The 19,703-nt window shown below is 42.5% G+C and overlaps 1 protein-coding gene across 2 annotated transcripts; it reads right to left on the bottom strand.

Moving 5' to 3' along the window:
• Positions 1-5,397: 5,397 nt before the first annotated feature.
• On the bottom strand, positions 5,398-13,735 carry DMBX1 (diencephalon/mesencephalon homeobox 1). Of its 2 annotated transcripts, none has more exons than XM_066625928.1 (4): positions 13,582-13,735; positions 10,958-11,136; positions 8,170-8,524; positions 5,398-5,798 (listed from the first exon to the last, which is right to left on the bottom strand). In XM_066625928.1, exons 1-4 carry the CDS (start codon positions 13,733-13,735, stop codon positions 5,398-5,400), a joined length of 1,089 nt encoding a protein of 362 aa, XP_066482025.1. The 2 variants fall into 2 exon arrangements, with proteins under 2 accessions (XP_066482025.1, XP_066482024.1); XM_066625927.1 differs by having other exon boundaries at positions 10,958-11,153; positions 13,584-13,735.
• Positions 13,736-19,703: the final 5,968 nt, after the last annotated feature.

The following is a 19,703-nucleotide window of genomic DNA, read 5'->3' as shown; positions in this document are numbered from 1 at the left end:
CAAATTCCATTTTAGTCATGGCAGAATTATTCTTTGCACCAAAGGGTATTGTGGTCCTCCCTTCACCCCTTTGGAAGCAAACAAAAACAGCTTGTTTGACCAAATTAACAGTCTCTTAAGCTTTTACATTCACTGTTAGCCTACTTGTGGGCACAGCATAGGCTACCATCCTTAGCATATTTGTGTCGATTTTAGAAGGGTTTAGTTCTTGCAAATAAGTTAGGCAGTTTTTGCATTGGCTCACTTCAGAATGGTGTTGGGGGGGGGGGTCACATGAATGGATATCTCATGATATCCAAATCTTTGGATATGAAGTTCAGAGTGCTCCCATGTTCAGCTTTAGGATGGAATCTTTAAATTGTCAGAGAACCTTCTCTAGTAACAGTGTAAAGAATTTATTAATGATCCAAGCAACACCGTTTTCAAATACTAAGCAATTGCTCCACATAGCTGTAAAATATTTACGTCAAACATTATTTGTTAATCAAATAAATTTTTCAAGCATGGTGGAAAATTTCTACCCAGATGCCAGAATGAGAACTTGCCGCTTACTCTGTAATAACTTTTTCTTTTTTGAAACTTCAAATTGTCCCATTTCTATGGGAAACCTGATTACGTTAAAACTGACTTGTTAAATTTCCCCCAGTCAAAAGAAGTCTAATTTTTTCCCCCATTAAATTTGCTAAACTATTCTTTCAAGTGTTATACTTTGAAAGCTTTTGGTTAATGTGTGTTCTTTCTTTTTCTTTACCAAATTTCAGGGTATTTTTTGATACAGTGAAAGCTTTTGGTTTCAACCAGCCCAGTTTTTGTTCATCGGGTTAAATAGACCTTGACATAAAAAAAGAGGGTTGTTAAATAATGCAATGAATGCAGAACAGAAAGCCAATTTCTACTTGGGAAATCAAGCTGCATGTATTGTTTGCTACTTGAACATTAATTTTGCAAAGATAAGGCTACAAGCCTTACACACTTACCTAGAAGTTACCTTATTGAACACAGTGGGACTTACTTCTGAATAAAGAGACATAGAATTGTGTTGTTAATCATTTCTATGACATAATTTTCTTGCATCACAATCTCCCCCCCCCCCCCCCAAGATTTATGTGTATTGTACAATAATACTATGACAGTAATGGGATTTTTGCATACACGCACAAAAAAAGATTGGTTTACAGATCACGAAACAGTCCTGCTCTAGAGACCAACTTGAGGTTTCTGAGAAGATGTTTTGTGACACTTCGGAATAAAAATCACAAGGCAAGATGTCAGCTATGGTGGACAGGAGGCTAAAATTATTTGACAATAAAAAACATCATGAGTAAATGCAGGTTTTAGGCAACAATATTACAAGGAGAACTTATTTGAATGAATGCTAGCAAGAAAAATTGAGTTTATAAATAAACTCATATGTATATTTATTTCTTGGTTTAAAGCTAAACCAGCTGTTTGGTCCTTTATACAAGAATGGAATATCTATACTGATGTGTGTGTTTTCAAACAGTTGTGTGAAAATGAATAGAACAACTTAGTTCAGATGATAATTTCAAAGGAAATTCTTAGTACATCTATTGTGGCATTTAATTTCCAAGGTAATGCTTATCACTGAATGCCTGTTCTTCCTCTGTGGGTGACTTATTTTACATTATTGAATGGCCACACAAAATTCCAACTTTTCTTCCAAAGTGTCAACATGTTGGGGGGGGGGGGGGGAATGATTAGTTTACCATTAAGAGAAAGATAGCAGAAAAAATGGGAAACTTTTTTTAGACTCTAGAAAAAAGTTGAAACATGATTTAGATTATACTTTTTTTTTTAAGAGAACCTACAACGCGAATCCCTGTACAGAATGAAATACAGTAGAATAGCCCCACCCTTATATTGCTCCAGTTTCATGGAAATTGTAGTAATGTTTACTATACAGATTAAATTGGAATCAAAATTAGGGTGCAGTCCTATCTGCAGTTACTTGGAAGTAAGTACCGTTAACTATAATGGGACTTAATTCTGAGTAAGCATAGGATTGGGCTCTTAGTTAATGTGGACATTTCTGCAATAAAGTGAATTTAAAAATTTCATTAATCATCTTTACGTGGCCTCTCAGTGTTAATGCCTATCGCTAGACTCTTAAGAAATGGGCCAATTTTAAAGGAACCTTATATAGCTTTTTGCCCTCCTGTGAAATAAGACTCCCCACTCAATGTTTTCAAAGGGCATGACATCCAAAACGAAGAATAAGTTCTGCAGACAGACCGAGACCCAAAACAAGAGACAGGTTTTGTTTTTAAAGGTAGCATTTGGTAATCTTAGGTTTGGAAAAAAAAAATGTGTCACTCAGATTATTTTTAGTGACCATATAGAAGAATATATCCCATATATTTTTGCACTTGCAAAGGACTGAAGAGTTTATAATCGTTTTCTACATACCATCTCTTGGGACCTTAGCTGCAGGTCCAGCTACCCTCGATTGGATTCCAGCCAATTAGAACAAGCAATAACAGAAAGATGTTCAAGGCTTAAGAAGGCATAACACTTGTACCTCTAATGGTCCACTTGCCTTGGAAGTTGTTCCTATCTCTTTTCAGAATCTAGTAATGGTATTGAATGGTGGCCATATAGTGTAAAAAAATCATATGAAAGTGTCAAGCCTTAGTCCAGTTTTGTACAGAATTGTTAGGCTGACCAAATTAGCTCAGAGCTATTGGTCTATAATGGCAAAATATCATCATCATTCAGTAATTGGCAAACAATACATTTTGAAACTATTGTCATAAAATTTATCCAAGATATTTTCCTGGAGGATATGTTGGTTCTGTTAGAAAAAGAAAGTTAGTGCAAAAGGTCAAATACCAGAGATTTGTTATATGACGTTACTGAAAGTGACCTTTGACTATGAGAAAGTGAAGCTCAAGTTTTCACTGAAACAGTTTTCACATATATTTGAAAAATGTTTGGTTTTAACTTTTCTCTTATTTAAACAAAAATCACTATACTGTTCTGAGTCACCTCTCCCTTATACTATAAAAGATGTAGAAGACACTGATATTTGTTTTTTAACAGCCCAATCCTAAAGGCGGTGCAACTGCCGGGTGCAATGGTGCTAAAGTGGCTACTGCTGCATCCTGCAGCCCTGTGGCTGCTGCCAGAGGTCTCCTCGGGGGAAGCCCAAAGCTTCTCAAGTCTGTGCCAGCTATTTTGGCAGCGCAGAGTTGAGAGATTCCATGTTGGGCCTTCTGGCTTGACATCAAGTTAATGATCTGGCAGAGCAGAGTTCTACCACTCCCACCCCTCCTGTCCTGCTTCCTCCCCACCCTGCCTTCCGCTACCTGCCCACTCTCTGCTCCCCATCCCAATATGACTTACTGCCAGCTGGCGCAGCTGGAGCGCTGGCCAGCCCTCTGAGTGGCACTGAGGCTCAGCGCCAGCAGCCCCTCTTCTCCGGGTACTGCAGACATTTGTGACACCCAGCACTGGCAGTATGTGGATGCTAAAGAGAGGATTGGGCTGTCAGTTCCCCCACAAGTCCAAGGAAGGTACAATTATGATAACAGAAAAATAAGGTTTTGTATTCATAGTTCTGGATTTTTGACAACTGATAGTCAGCGTCCAAACTATAAAAGCTAGCGATTGCTCACAAGCAATAGTAAAATAACATGAATAAACCTTTCTCTGGGAGCTTTGAGTTTGGGCTGATTTGTAAGTTAACTCTGTTCAGCATAACTTGAGACTTGAAACTGAATTTGTTCTGTTACACCTTTCCAAGATTCTATGCCTTTATTTCACCCCTTTAACATACAAGCATATCCTGATCAGCTGAATTCATGAAGTCAACTGAATTTCACAGCATGGCACGGGGTATTGCTTCTTTCTCTTCCACTCTGGTACTTCGAAGGGTACCATAGTGGCACAGTAGGAGTGGGGGCCACTGCTGTCATCAGTGCAAAGGTATGCTAGTGAAGGAATACTGAATCCATCATTGTGGGCTTCATTTGCACAGCACTGATTCATAAGACCGGGTCACATATTTCCCTAGTAGTATTTCTGTCACACAGATATACCTCAGATGTATGATTGAACGTGGTGGTGCAGGGGGGAATCTGCTCATTTAGGTCAGCTGTGAATATACAACCCCAGTTCCTTTATTTGGGGGGCCTAAACTGTCAACAGAGTGCTTACGGTTAGCCTATTGTTGGGCTCAACTCTGAAGTATATGATTAGTTATGGTGTTCTATTGTTGCACATAAACTAGGTTTAGACTCTACACCTTTCAAATTTTGGTTTGTCCATACTTGTGAATCCTGCTTATAAATCCTCCTTGTATTTGTTTTCAGAGTTTACATCTAAAGCCAGGCATAATATGGCACAGGGGACAACCCACTCTTAAGTCTATCCTTTTCTTTATCAGACTGGCAACATGATGCAACTGGTGTAGAAAAAAAACACTGGAAGGGCACATGTGCTGTCTGTGAATGGTTTGCCAGTGTCCAAATCTATCTGAGTGCTTCACACAAAACATATAAATAGTAGAGTGTACATTTCAAAGGACAATAAAAAGCAGAGAAACTGGATAAAAATCTTTGGAATTTGTAAAACCCAAAAAGGAAAAAGAACAAAAAAATTCTAGTGCTTTCATTTCTCGCATTCATTTTATTTGAAGTGCCCCAGAAGGTGGATTTGTCCTCTTGGAGGTGCTTAGACAGGAATTAAATCTTATTAATCTCATAGAATTCATAAAATTTGGTAAGTATGAAGAACTTGAGGAAAACATGACATTGTGGGTCAGGAATAATTTTCCTGTTAAACCCCATGTGTAACGCTGACCACATCAACTCAGCTGATAAAGAGTTTGGCCTCCTCAGTGACAGTGCTGATTCTATCTACTATATAAGAATATAAATGTAAAAGAAATAGGGAGGGGGGCGCTTCACAATTCTGCATAAGGCAACACCGACGTTAACACACAAGTGAAAGAACGGTTCCAACATTATATAAACTATATACATTATGAAGCAGGACCTTCTGTCCCCCACCACCCCAGAGAAACAAATCAATCCACACATTTATCATAGTGTCATCAAAAGAATCTTCTCTGATCATTACATATTTGACTCACAGTTCTGAAGACAATTTCACATTTAAAACATATTTCCTTTCGGCAGATTATTTTTAAATGGGTCAGTGGAAACAGGCAGTAGTGAGACCTGGTATGGAAACCAGAGCTACAGGAGACTTCAAAGTAGTCCATGTTTCCCTATGAGTGGGAGCACTTTGATGCAGGATGAAACTGAGAGTTGTTCTTGCACGTCAAACGGCAACCCATTCAGTGGAAGAGACATGGTGCGTTTCTTTGTGGGCATCCATCAGTTGAGCTCTTACTATTTGCTTCCTGTCTCGCACTCAGTTTGGTAAAGTGTCCAGTCCCAGAGAGGCAGCATGCTGCTTTGCTCTCAGCCGTAGGTTCTCAATACTGGTCGTTTTACTGTTCAGGCTTGGAAGAGAAGAGGATGCCTGCAGGATAGGAGAGGACCACACCTGTTGGGCATGGGACAGCGACTGGTAATAAGACTGGCAGTGCAGAGAGCTTAGGGGGGCCATGTTGACATTCATGCCCAAATACGGCATGGTGGAAGGGGTCCCCATTTCAAAGGAGGAGTAATGCACCAAGTTGTTTGTGGCTGCCATATGCTGGCGGAACTGCTCCTGCAGACGGAAGAGGCTGAGTGGTGAGGAGGAGTAGGAGTGGGTCTGAGACATACTGCTGCTGGAAGACGGGGTGGCTGTGGCACTGATCGGGGAGTCTGCATTTAAAACAAAAACAGAATTAAGTTAATGGACATTCATTGTAATGGCGGGTGAATTCCAACCTGAAAAGAATGATCACAGTATGTGATTGGGATTTGTCTGTCTGTATTTTTAAATATAAAGAGCAGATGTTCAGGGCCCCAATGTGGATTGAAATGCTAGCAGGAGGGGTTGGGGAATTTACTGTTATTGCTATTAATAATATTTATATTTCACTTTTCAACAAAAAGTAGATTACAAGGCAAAATCAATTAATTTAAGGTCCCCTGTCCCCAAAAGGCTCACAGTCTAAGGGCTCAATCCTAACCCCTTATGTCAGTGCTTTGCCAATGGGACATGTGCTGCATCCTGCAGTTGGGTGTCACTCACGGAGGCCTCCTCAAAGTAAGGGAATGTTTGTTCCCTGACCTCAGAGCTGCATTGCCCTTATGTCAGTGCTGGAAAGATCCTTACTGTGATCTCACCCAAGACCAGACCTTCACCTTTCGTCTATTTGTAACAGGAAAACAGCTTCCATTGGCTCCAGAGACTGATGGGCAGGCTTAGGAGGTACAGCCTCACTACTCCAGTGAGTGTAAAGAGAAGACCAGGGAGAAAGTTCAGTCTAGACTTTCAGTCTTGAAGTGGATTCAGATGACCAGAATTTGGTAGCTGCTTATAAGTTTATCAGGTCCTCTCCAGGCATGCAATTATATTCACTGCCACCAGTTTTCTCCAGGTTTCTGGGTGCCAGCAGAAGGACAGTAACATTGGGGTTAAATGCATAGCCAGCTCCTCCAGCCACAGTCCATCATGGACTCATCAGTGTCTAGGAACAAACATGCATTCAGATTGGGATAGAGCAGGCCCAATGGAGAAGTTGTCGCCAGTTCAAAACCCATTCACTGAAGGAGAGCTGTAGCCTAATCAAAGTTCATGCTAAATTGCATGATAAATTCAGGCAGCCCAATTCTGTGCTGCCTAGTGCCCAGAAGAGCTGTGGTGCTGAAATGGCTGCCACTGTATCCTTTAGTCACTGGGCAGCTGCCAACATTCATCCCCTTCCCCTGGATAAGGGAAGAGGCCCCGCAATGGGGCACCTCAATTCTGCACCGGCTATTTAGCTGGCGCATAGTAAAGCAGCCTTGTGTTGGACTGGAAGGCCTGGCGCAGGGCACTGGATCCGGTGGAGCACATCTCCACCAGTCTTGCCCCCCTCCCACCTCACTACCTCCCCTGCCGGCCTTTCCCCCACCTAGAATGCCTCCCTCCTGCCCCAACCTACCACTCCTCCACCCAGTGCTCACCCAGAGCTCCAGGTGGCATGCGACTGGCCTCTGTCCAGTGCTGGCTCAGAGAGGGCTCACACAGAACCAGTGCTGGCACCAGCCCAACGGTGAGTGTTGCAGGTGCGCCTTATGGCATATTTGCGACACTCAGTGCTGGTACTGGCCCAATAGGGCCCTAAATCTCATCCTAAATTGCCACAGTACACCTGGTACCTGGTGCCCTCCCTTGCATCTGACATTCTGACGTAGCCCATTTCTAAAATCAGGAAGTTGCACATACACATCATGGCTTGTAACCCATGATGGACTTTTCGTCCATAAATTTGTCCAATCCCCTTTTAAAGGCATCTAGGCCAGATGCCATCACCACATCCTGGGGCAAGGAGTTCCATAGACTAACTGGGTCTCATAAATGGGAACCGGGTTCCATAAATGGTCCACAAAAATTCTGTGTTCCCAATCACCTGTATCTGGAAAAATGGTCTTTTGTAGTTTTCTGTCTATAAAATGACTGGAAAAAAGTGTTTGCTTGATTATTTTCAATGATCCTCTTTTTTGTGGATTACAGTAAGTTACTGGTGGTGGAAAATAATTTTATGCTGTTAAAAAAAATTTGTCTGAATTATTCTACCTCTGATCAAAACTCTTTCTCATGGACCATGGGTGGTGTGACCTGGAATGATGCCTGATGCTGCTGCCAGTTTTCTGCCACAACTCAAAGGGGGGGAAAAAACCCTTACTTTGGACCTGGCATTGTTTCATCAAATGCAGAAATGCACTTCCAGTTTGATTTAAAGGGACCACAGTCTCTATAAATTAAACCAGAAGTCCCACACTTCCAAGCCTGAAGAAACCATGCCATGAGCAAGTTAAGGAGGTACATGTACCTTTTCTCACTTGCTTCCTGCAGTGGGTTGGAGAGATATGGCAGTAGTGGCAGCAGAATTGGAGTGAAGGACACTCCAAATCCAATGCCCTCCCACCCCCGCCCCCCACAATCTGCCACTGATGTAACCCATACCACCTAGCCTCATGGATGGGCTGCCCTTCCAGCAGACCCAATGTTCTCCTAGAAAAGCCTGCTGATTTTCCTGCTCACCTGCTTTTGGGCTTGCCCTTTTGCTGCTCAGAGCCTTGTTTTCGGCACCAGGGCTCTTGTCTGCTTTGTTCTCCTCCAGCGAGATCTTGAATTCCTCCTCTCTGTCTGTCTGGTCCTCTGCTGCAGATTCACTGGCCGATTGCTCTGAGAGAGTTAGGTTGAGCTCTGTATTGACCTCACTTGGCAGATTTAGAGATTTGTCTGCATCGGGAGTTGGAGTCTGCGTTTCCAGTGCTGGAGCTTCTGCTTTGCCTTCGCTATGGTTGACCTCAGAGTCTTTCTGCTTCTGCAGCTGCTCCTTTTGCAGACTACGCTGCTTCTTCCGAAACTTAGCTCTTCTATTTTTAAACCAAACCTTCATTTGGCAGAGAAAGAGAAGCAGATTAAAATTCATCTAATCTCATATAACAATATTAGGGTTTTTTAAAAAAAACACTTTAGAAAACTAAGGCCATGAAGGATACAATAGTGAGAACCAGAAGTCAAACCCTTTGCACGGAGCATATAACACTGACACTGTATCATCTGTACTGCCTTCTCATTTGCTTTTGAGCTCAGTTTAAAGTCCTGGCACTGACTCTGAAATCCCAAAGTGGCCTGGGACCAAATTGCTATAAGGAATGGGATCTCATGAGCCTGGAAGCCATTCCCAAGAAACTCACAAAAACCTAACAGCCATGGTAAGCTTTATTTATTGTCTAAACCAAGAGTCAAATAGGAAACAGGAAGTAAACTGCAAAGAAGAGAGTAGAAAGATTTAAAGGAACAGTACCTCACAACCTTCTCTCTTTGATCTTCAGCAAAGACCAAATGTCTGCCTCCCCCCTCCCCCCCAAAAAAAAACCCTTTGGAAGTTATACAGGTGGGTAAGGGGGGCAGCACCCTTTTGGACCATCACATCCAGGTTATGGAACTTCTTTCCCAGGAGGCTCCCTCCCCTCATTCCTGGCCATTCAGCACCACTTAAAAAAAATATTTAGTTTTACAGAGTGCTTGCAACAGAGGGCTAGTTTTTGTCTACAATACTCATTTCCTTCCCCCCCCTTTTTTTTAGTTTTTATTGTTTACTCATATTTAAATGATTGCTATTTTTATTTTATTTGCTTCTTCATGTACCCTTGAATTTTGTTGGCCACTCTGAATGCTTTTTCTTTAAAATGGGATATTTATTTATTTGAAAACAAACACTGGACAGGTTAAGCATTATCCCTTTATGAACAGAAACAGCCAACATTGAATGCCTAAATGGTTTTGTTTAAAGGTTTGGCAATGAAATGGGAAATCCAATAGTTAGAAACCACACATACCATGTAGTGATTACATTTCCCCTCAGTCATGTTCTGAATTCATGTTCCAGTGGGGGTGGGTGGGTTTCTGAGGAGGTAGTGTATTTTGAACGGGAAGATTGACCACAAAAACCCCATACACACACAAAGCACATGCACACCTCTGTATTAGGTGCATGTATAAGATATGAGTTCAAAATAGGCACCACCAATTGGGCCTAGAAATACCTCTTATAACACTCTTTCCAAAAACACTGTTACAGCACTCTTCATCCTGGGTGAACTTCGTATGGTATTATAAAACAGGAAAAGTTTAAAACCCAATAAACAGTTGAAACATTCAGTGCAGAAGAGAACAACTGCCTGTGCTGTGCTTTGAGCCAACAGAAGCTACATATTCTGGCAGGCACTGTGCCATTGAGCTCAATGTATTTTGGCTAGCATGGGGCCAATTGCTTGCTACCAAGAAATGCTTCAGGAAAGGAAACAGCGAGCAAGGCAATGTACCCTAGGTGCCTTCATCAACAAGAAGCCTGTAGTTCTCAGGGATGAGTCACAACCAGGCTCATGCTCCTGGCAATAGCTGTTCCTGTCATCTTCTACTGCTGCCATGCAGGAGTGATGGCAACAGTGATAAATTGCATAGCAGGCTCTGACCTAAAGCACTGGTAAGTACAATACAGTGAACATGTCTACCTAAAAACAGTGTTATATTCACATAGCACTCAGTTTCCCAGGCACATACACACAGCATTATAGGAGGTATTACTGGACGGTCACTCAGAACATGAAATTTCACTTAGGGTGCAATCCTAACCAACTGTCCAGCGCTAGCCTAGCCGCAATGCAGCCCCAAGGTAAGGTCCCAAATATGCCCTTACCTTGAGAAGGCCCCCTTGACTGCCTCCCCATTGCAGGATGCAGTGCACACCACATTGGCACAGCTGTGTCAGTGCTGGAAAGTTGGTTAGGATTGCACCCTTCAATAAAAAAAAAACTAAAGTGGATTTTTTAAACCTACAAATGAAGTGTGACAAATTTTCTACACCAGTGGTTCCCAAACTTCTCCTCAGACATTGGAAACCACCTAAGTCTTTACATGGGAGGAGTAAAGGCAGGAACGCCATCACCAGTGTTGTGCCATTGCCGGGGACTTACAGGGTTAAAACTTACTTTTTAACTTTTAACTACAGGGTTAAAACTTACTTTTCTCAGCACTGGCCTCTCCAGGGGTGTGTGGGAAGTCCGCCAATGCCTCCACAGGGCTCCTCAAGCCTCAGAATCTCTAAAAACAGTGATGGTGATCCACTTCTGTTTTGCGGTCATGTAAACCATACAGAAATGTGTACCTTGGTTCAGCATAATGTGTAGACAGTTGGAGTCCCTCTATTCTAAGGCACTACTTTCAGGGCAAACAATGTGCATTCCTTTCGAACCACTTCTGCCTCACATGAAATGTCCTGTCTGCCTTATTAACATGAGAAATACTGACTTATGAGTACCTGCACTCTGGCTTCTGGCAAATTGGTGCACATCGCCAATCGCTCCCTCATGACCACATCTGGGTAGTGAGTCTTCTGAAAGGTTTTCTCCAGGGCTTCAAGCTGCTGGGCTGTGAAGGCCGTGCGGCTTCTTCTCTGTTTGCGATGCTGGGAGCCATAACGGGCCTCCAAAATGATGTCTTGAAACGTACAGCCGTTGGAAGACAAGAGAAGTGGCCAATTTAATTAGTGTAATTTGTGTGCATCATTCAAAGAAAAAAAATTGGGGCACTAGCACAGTTGTAGAAGAGTGAATGGGGAGGTTTCTGCACAGGGCTTGGGTACTCTATGTACTGCTTTGTTCTTGCTCTGCCCTCTGCCCTGTCTATTTGCTGCAGTGTCCTGATCTGGAGAGGATAGAGGGGAATAGCAGCTAAAGAACTTTTGGAGATTGGTTGTTATTAATTTTGGTGGGTTAAAAAAAAATCCTAAGAATTAAAAATAAATCCTGACATCTGCATTGGTAATTTTTTTGTTAACAGCAGAAACTAACAGTAACCGCATGCATCTTCTCAGTCGCTTCACAATGCCCTTTAACATGGAGATGTAGAAATAGGAAGTTCAACGGAAAAAGGTAAGACTAAGTCTGCAGTCCTACACATTCTTACCTGGGAGTGAGCACCAGTGAACACTGTGGGACTTACTACCAAACATGTATAGGATTGCAGCTTAAGGCTCTTGTTTTGCTATTCTTGCTGTGATTTATCAGAAGGGCAATGACTTCCCAAAGAACACTTTCACTATTCTCACACCCTCATTCCAGACTCCCAGCCTGCTCCATTCTAGGTCAGATCTACAGCTATGCTTGGCTTTTGCAAAGGGACCATCACTTTAGAAACCGAGCAAGAGAGCTTTTGCTGAATACAGGGCATCTTTTTATCAGACTGGCTTCAAAGCAATGCTGCAATAAATAAGAAGGTACGTAAAAGAATGCATGCTGCAGGGTTAAGAAGATTGCACATTTGGGACATGCTGAATAAAGATGGAATCATGCAATCACATTTAGCTCCATTGCCTCATAGTGATATTTCTCTGCAGATCTGGGCTGCATGGATGGTCCAACCCAAATTCAGACTTTCTTTCTTCAACAAGCTTGATTTATTTATTTTTTTTAAGTGAGGTGGAACATGTAATAGCTGGAGAAGCAAAAACTTATGCAACTCTTCATGACACCCAGCTCCCCGTGGACAATAAGATCTACAATACTGGAATGTGAAAAACTTAACAAAATGTTTGTTTTGGTTGCTGGCACAGTCAATGCTAGATATCTCACAACTCAGTTATTATTGGGCGCTAATCAATGATGTGCTGGGCAGAAAAATGCGCCTTGATTGGATGAGTGGTCCATTGAGAGATGCAAGAGGTTTGATTCTGCAAGGCTGAATTTTTTTTTTTACAAAGCCAAAACAGATTAGTTGTTTGAATTGGATTTTCCAAACTTATATGTTCAAATCACATTCACATTCACAATATGAATGTATATAGAATTTAATTCAGGAACTAAAAACAAAAATAAAAAGCCTTATACAATATCAGGTGCTGGCTATATAAGCTCTAATCAGTGTTTATTAGCATGGTTTTTGTGCTTTACAACTTTGCTGCATTGAGTTTCCAAAAGATCATTATTCCCATTTTACAGATAGGCAAGTCCAGGCCATCCATGAGATCAACTAAGGTAGCAAGATCAGGCGGCAAATTGGCAGGGGGTACCCACCACTATTGACTCATACATCTTTGCTGTTCCTCCTTCTTCTCCCATTCCCTTGATCGGAAGAAGGGGATGAAGCATAAAATAAAATGTGAAAGGGGAGAGTGGTAGGCTAGAATGTTGAGATACTCTATTTTTTATTTTATTTTTCATATTTTTATACCGCCCTTCCTCCAAGGAGCTCAGGGCAGTGTACACAGCTGCTCCCCTCCTTTTGTCCTCACAACAACCCTGTGAGGTAGGTGAGGCTGAGAGAAAGTGATTGGCCCAAGGTCACCCAGGAAGCTTCATGGTTGAGGTGGGATTTGAACCTGGATCTTCCAGGTCTAAGTCCACCTCCCAAACCACTACACCATCCTGGCTCTGTAACCCACCACTCTCCTCTCTTTCACCCTTCCTCTTCTGCTACAAGAAGTAAGAAGAGCAGAGACTGGCACATCTCCAGGTAAGAGGAACATCATTTGGCACTCCACCTCAGCTGCCCGGAGGTCTTGGGCCCACTCTGCACATAGGCTTCTCAATCAGATTGATACTGGAAGTGGGTGTCCAGATTGACATCTCTGGATCTCATGAAACATGTTTGAAAGGTAAAATATTGAACTAAAAAATTACAGTGTGAGTATGTCCAACTTTGCTCACTCTTTTGGGTATTTAATGTAACTGCCACAAGTCTTGCAGGATATTCATTCTGTGTGTACTCGTTTGGGAAACTGGACTTCTGCTATGTCTCAAGCTTTAATTTGTGTTAGCCTGTTGGGATTAACAAATGATCAGGACTTGGGACTGTGCTCATAGTTCAGTCCTATTTCAGCAGCACTCAGGCCACAATTCTTTACACCCTCCCAATGCATGCACAAAATCCATAAGTTGTTCTTACCAGCCAGTCTCTCTGCCAACGTGAGAGCGTGCACAGAAGGCCTGTAGTCTGGGGCATGCTGAGCTTGCTGTGCTGCCTGTTGGTGAAGGTTATACATGGCGCTCAGAGAATTCATTGCATGAAGAGAGTAACCGTTCACTCCGTAGTGCTGCATGGTGACATATGACCTGCACCAGAGAGATGACGAGAGGAGATGCTAGAGTTTCTAACCAGAATTAATCATTTGATGCTATACACATGTGTATGAAGAAATTTAATTTTACCTTACGTGGAATTCAGTCAGCCTTGAGTTTTTGGAGTTCCAGGGATGCATACTTTTAAAATCCCTTCAGTTTTGTGGAAGTGGAGCGCGATCACTCCACTTTCACTTCTAATGACCTGGGGGGCCCTGCAGATGCTCATGCAAGGCTCCCCACACTCCCAACAGGCTGCTGCAGGGATTGGTGAGTGCATCCCAGTCCCTGAAGCCCTCCTGAGCTGCGTGATCATGGGGATCGCGTTGTTGCCCCTTCCCTGCCTCCCCCCTGCCCCTGCCCCTTTAGGGGAAAGAGGCCAGGGCCCTCAGGCTGGGGCGTTGCGACACCCCAGTCTGAAAACCACTGTCTTAGGCTGATCCTTCATGCATCCAAATGATGAAAAAATTGTATCAAACCAAACAGAATGAAAATCTCTTGCATGTACTCAGGTACTGACTAAGAGCTCAATCCTGGCCAGTGCTGGGCTAGCACTGGGCGGGCACCATTTGCACAAACTGCCAAACAGTGGAGAGGAAAGCGGGGGCATGGGGGGAGGAGGGGGGGAGGCGTTCCAGGGAGGGGGGAGACAGGCAGAGGATGGGGAGAGGGCAGGGGAGGCATGACTGGGAGGTGAGCAGAGGGCGGGGGGGAGGCATGCCGGGGGGAGGGAGTGGGGAGGGAGGGAGGCGGGGCCGGTGGAGCTTTGCTTCACTGGATCCACAGCCTCCATGTCAGGTTCGCCACCTGACACGGAGGCTTTTACCTCACGGAGGCTTTTACCTCACGGAGGCTTTTACCTCATTGCGGGGCTACTCCCTTTACCCAGGGGAAAGGGACGAAAGTCCCCTTGTCCCAAGGTGCCGCCCGCGGCTGCCTTGGGTGTGCAGGATGCGTCGGCAGCCATTTTCGGTGCTGCCACAGCCGTGCACCCGGGATTGGGCTCCAAGAAAACACACTGAAGCCTTCTCACAATGAACATACACCTCTAGCCTTTAGTAATAAAAACAACACATGAGACTTCTTTGACAGAATATATATTTTTTAATAGTCAGCTTTTTTAAATTTCAGTTTTAATGAAATCTTCATTATTAAACTGCAGTTCCATGGAGAAGTCCAGTTCACTATCTACAGGCTCAGTTGTCTACTTATTAACAGCAGCCCCATCCTGAGCTGCCCAGTGCGCAGGACTGCAGCGGTGCCAGAAATGGTTGCTGCCTCATTCTGCATACTCCAGGCAGTTGCCGGCAGCTCTTCAGGAGAAGGGGACTTTTGTCCCCTTCCCAGGGTAAAACGAGTAGCCCCGCAGTGACCCAAAGGCCGGTGTAGAATCAAGAGCCTCCTTGTTGGGCGGCGAGCAGCACTGGGCTAGCACTGGTGGAGCACCGGCGCTGGGCAATGACTCGGCACACAAAACTGAGGGTCCTGAAACATTGGGCCCAAAAACATTGGTATCCCACCATGTGAATCTACAAGTGGCTAACATTCAATGCAATAAAAAATGGAAGCAACAATAAAACAGGCCATAAAATATCAACAACACAATCAGCAACACAATATGCAGCACAAAACAAATTAATAGCTAATAATTTATACCTGAATGCCCTATGAAATTGCAAAGTTTACAACTGCTGCCTAAACCCAGGCAATTATGGAAGCAAAAATACCACCCTTGGGAGGGAGTTCCACAATTTGGGTGCCACAATTGAAAATACCTTGTTTCATATAGGCATCAACAGGAAGGAATAGCAACCAAAACTCTAATGGTGATCTGAGTGATTAGCTAGGCTTATGTGGAAGAAGGTGGTCATTGACATATCCATCCTAGAACATTTTAGGACTTTAAGGTTAAAACCAGCACTATTTGAATTGGTTCTGGAAATCAATTGGAAGCCAATGAGCTTGATAGAAAATTGAAGTAAAATGTACAAATGAGTAACATGGCAGTTGTAGAAAACAAATGGAAGTTTTTAAATACTCTTCAAAAGCAATCCCAATGTAGAGAGCACATTGTAGGCAGAGCTATCTGAGAAATAATAATAATAACAATAACAATAACTTTATTTATACCCCGCCCTTCTCCCCAAAGGGACCCAGGGCGGCTTACAACAGTTAAAAACAGATTAAAACATGATTCAGCAAACAGATAAAAACATCATAACACATTGACAGATATGATAAGAGAAGGCCCTGAGAAGGCCCTATTTCTTGCCGCCGCCCCACGTACCTCCTTAGACGGCGGCACTTGTAAAAAGGCCTTCTCTGATGACCTAAGAGGATGAGCCGGATTGTACGGAAGTAGGCGATCTCTAAGATACCCTGGCCCAGAGCAGTATAGGGCTCAGTAAAATAGACTACTGTTCATTGACTTGGTTTAGAGAGCCCAATCTTATCTGGGGCTTATAGTAGTAGATCCTGCAATCCTCCACCGTAAGTCCTGGACTAATGGCAGAAAGCTGCATCAGTGTTTTGTGCACTGGGGCCATCAATGCAAATGGCTAGAGGCCTGTACGTGCGACAGTAGGTCAGGATGGGCAGTAGCTAAGCTATTAGTTAAACTACTTTTCATTGAGTATTGACTATATCCATTGGCAGTTAACTACTGTAGTTTATAACAATTGACAATTATCTCAACCATTAGGAAAAGTATTGTTAAAATAGTTATTATCATACTGAATACTCCATATAAAATACTCCAGTAAAAATACCCAGTTAGTCACTAACACTGCAGCCTTATACACATTTACTTGTGAGTACATCCCATTGAACTAAATAGAGTTACTTCTGAGTATGCAAAGCATTTTTACTGTAAGAAGCAAACAGACATGCTTGCAATTACAACAGAGAGAGTAGCAACCTGTAGCTCAGTGTGCAACATTTCTAAGGGGTTGCTCTTAAATATTCTAGCAATTCAACCTGGAGCAGGGAAGGAAGTAATTGCACCAAAAGGTGGGGAAACTTACCCAGAGTTTACTGTGTACGGACCTGCTTTAATTGGTGAGTAATGATAAAAATAAACCACAGCAATCATATCTTGTTTTGCTTGACATTTTCACTTCATGCATTTTTTCCCCTTTAACCTTCAGTTTATACTTTACATAGGTTATTTGAAAAAAGTAAATAACTAAAGTCTTGGCAAGAAGCATCTTGGCTGCCCTCCATGTGAGAGATGGAGCTGCTTGTCAGCCTGCGTGGGAGAACCAGAGGCCAGAAGTGAGACCAAACCAGGAAGATCCATTCTGAAATGTTGTTGGTTCTTGAAAGAGAGAACCTCTATGATTGTAAAAATCCCTGCCTATGTAAACCGCCTTGAATGAAGTCAGAGGAGTAATCCGATGACCAGAAAGGTGGTATATAAATACTGAGTTGTTGTTGTTGTTGTTGTTGTTGTTAAAGTCCTAATTCCTGCATACAATTCTGTCTGATCTGTTTAACGAAATGTGTTTGATGTTTTAATTTTCAAGCAGGTGGTGGAAGGTAGCTTAGACTCAGAGATAGTGACTAGTCCTATGTCAGTGTGCTTTATTGCTGAACATCGAAACCCAGGCCAAATCCATTTATAACACTACAGGTCTTTCTGTCACATGTAAACATAGGATGGAAAGAGACCATGAGAAGATGGCACAGATCCAGATTAAAAGAGAGAGACACCGAGAGTACTGACAGGAGCTGAAGAAATCTTAGAGCCACTAGTAATAATCTTTGACAAATTTTGGATGAGAGATTATGCAAAGGCCCCAGCAGACTGCAGAAAGGTAAAAATATAAGTTTATCAGGGAAATTCCATGGGCCAAGATAGCCATCAAAAGGCAAATTCATGGAAAAAACAAACTGGCCTAAAGGTACACAAATCATGATGAGGACATCTTGCATTGCAAAACACACCTGGAATCTGTATACAAAAGCAGAAAGTGGACTCAAGAAATGATTGCCACTAGAAACGTATTTGGAAAAATAATTGATTTTAAGCATCAAGAAAATGTTAGGTTACTGGAAGACAGCATGGATTAATTAAGAGGAGATCTTGCCAAACCAAAACTATTTTGTCTCTTTGGCAGTGTAACTGGTTTGTTGGAGAGGAACATATTTGATGTAATAAATCATGATGTGGGAAGAAATTCTCATAATCAAACTGGAGAAAAGAAAATTCTGAATGCGCAATTGATTAGGTATCAGGAAATGCTATTGATGGAACAGGTGACCCAAGGCAAGTTTCTTTCCTTGGAATTTTTAGGAGGACACTAGATGAGAATTTCTTAAGAATGAATTGAGTCAGGGAACCTTACTGTTCAAGAGAATGACTAGATCAAGCGTGTCAAACATAGGGTCCATGGGCCAAATGTGGCCCCCCAGAATCAGTTTATCCAGCCCCCATTATAACTGGGTTCTCCCAGCATGATAATTGGGCTTTTTCATATCTTGGAAATATGAACAAGATTTGTACATTTTCTCTTCTGTCATTTGCAGCTGATGCGTTTCTGTGCGAGAATAAAGTCCTTATTTCTGGCCATCATCCGCTTAATGATGTCACTTTCTACTTAATGATGTCACTTCTGGACTTCAGCAGGCATCATGAATGCTAACTTCAGCCCTCTGTATGAAACGAGTTTGACATCCCTATACTAGATGACATTGATACAATACCACTTTTAAAATAGTGAGGTTCCTTCTCTTAAGAGAGCTTCTTCAACAAATAATGTCAATGTTTCACTTCCTGGTTGGTTTGAACTCTTCTTATTCTCTAGCCTGAATATATCAGTGGTCAACTTAGATCCAGACCGTTTGGGAGCAGTGCAGGCTAACAGAATCAGACTCAGGCACAGTTAACTTCCCATTTACCTCCCTGCATGTTCCAAGTAGAATAAATTAAATATTTAAAAGACAGCATGCAGCAATTTTCTTTTGTAAATGGTGGAGGCCATTTGTCAAGCTGCAGCGGTGTTTTGCAAGCTGTCGAATTGTGCTTACATTGGTTAAAATAATCTTTATATTTCATTAAGCAACCAAATAAGCTGATCTTCCCCACTGGCTGTATAGATGGCTTTAATTTTCAAAATCTGCAAATGCATCTTTTATGTCGTTTGGTGGCTGGAGGGCATTGGTAATGCTGCAGCCAATTGGAGAATAAGCAGTGGAGTTTGATTAGGTGGTGTATTATATAAATTAACATTGTGCAGTGAAAAGAGCATATCTTAAGTTGTCCTTGATTCGATGGAGGATTCAACTTTCACCTCCCCTATTAATAATGTTTGCAGCTTCTGTGTGCACCTTGCAGCAGATTTCAGAGAATCAGAGAAACATGTGTAAAGGAAAGTTAACAGGAAACTAGAGCATTGGTGTTTGCAAGTTAGTGTTATAATGTTAAATAGAATAGAACTTCTTCTTTAGGTGCTTAATTCTAAGTGCCACCCCCCCCGTCCCTCAGTTATTTTCTGCATAGGCCAGTCAGCTTCATCAGCTTTTCCATTTCCACTCTATCCTTTTTTAGATGTGGTGGAAATGGAAAACGTGCAGAGGAGAGTGACAAAAATGATTACTGGGCTTCGGCACCTCCCTTACGAGGAAAGGATTCAGCGTTTGGGGCTCTTCAGTGTGGAAAAAAGGTGCCTGACAGGGGACATGATTGAGACATACAGAATTATGCAGGGGATGGGTAAAGTGGATAGGGGGATGTTCTTTCCTTCTCACACAACACCAGAGCCAGGGCACATCCACTAAAATTGAATGTTGGAAGGGTTCGGACAGACAAAAGAAAATATTTATTTTCTTGAAGTGTAATTAATCTATGGAACTCCTTGCAACAAGATTTGGTGATGGCATCTGGTCGGGATTTTATTTGTTTATTTATACAGGTATTTATATACCGCCTTTCTTTGGTTCTCAGATTTC

Source organism: Tiliqua scincoides, chromosome 4 (assembly GCF_035046505.1).
Source record: "Tiliqua scincoides isolate rTilSci1 chromosome 4, rTilSci1.hap2, whole genome shotgun sequence".
Classification (NCBI taxonomy): Eukaryota; Metazoa; Chordata; class Lepidosauria; order Squamata; family Scincidae; genus Tiliqua; species Tiliqua scincoides.
This window is presented reverse-complemented; position numbering and strand designations above follow the sequence as displayed.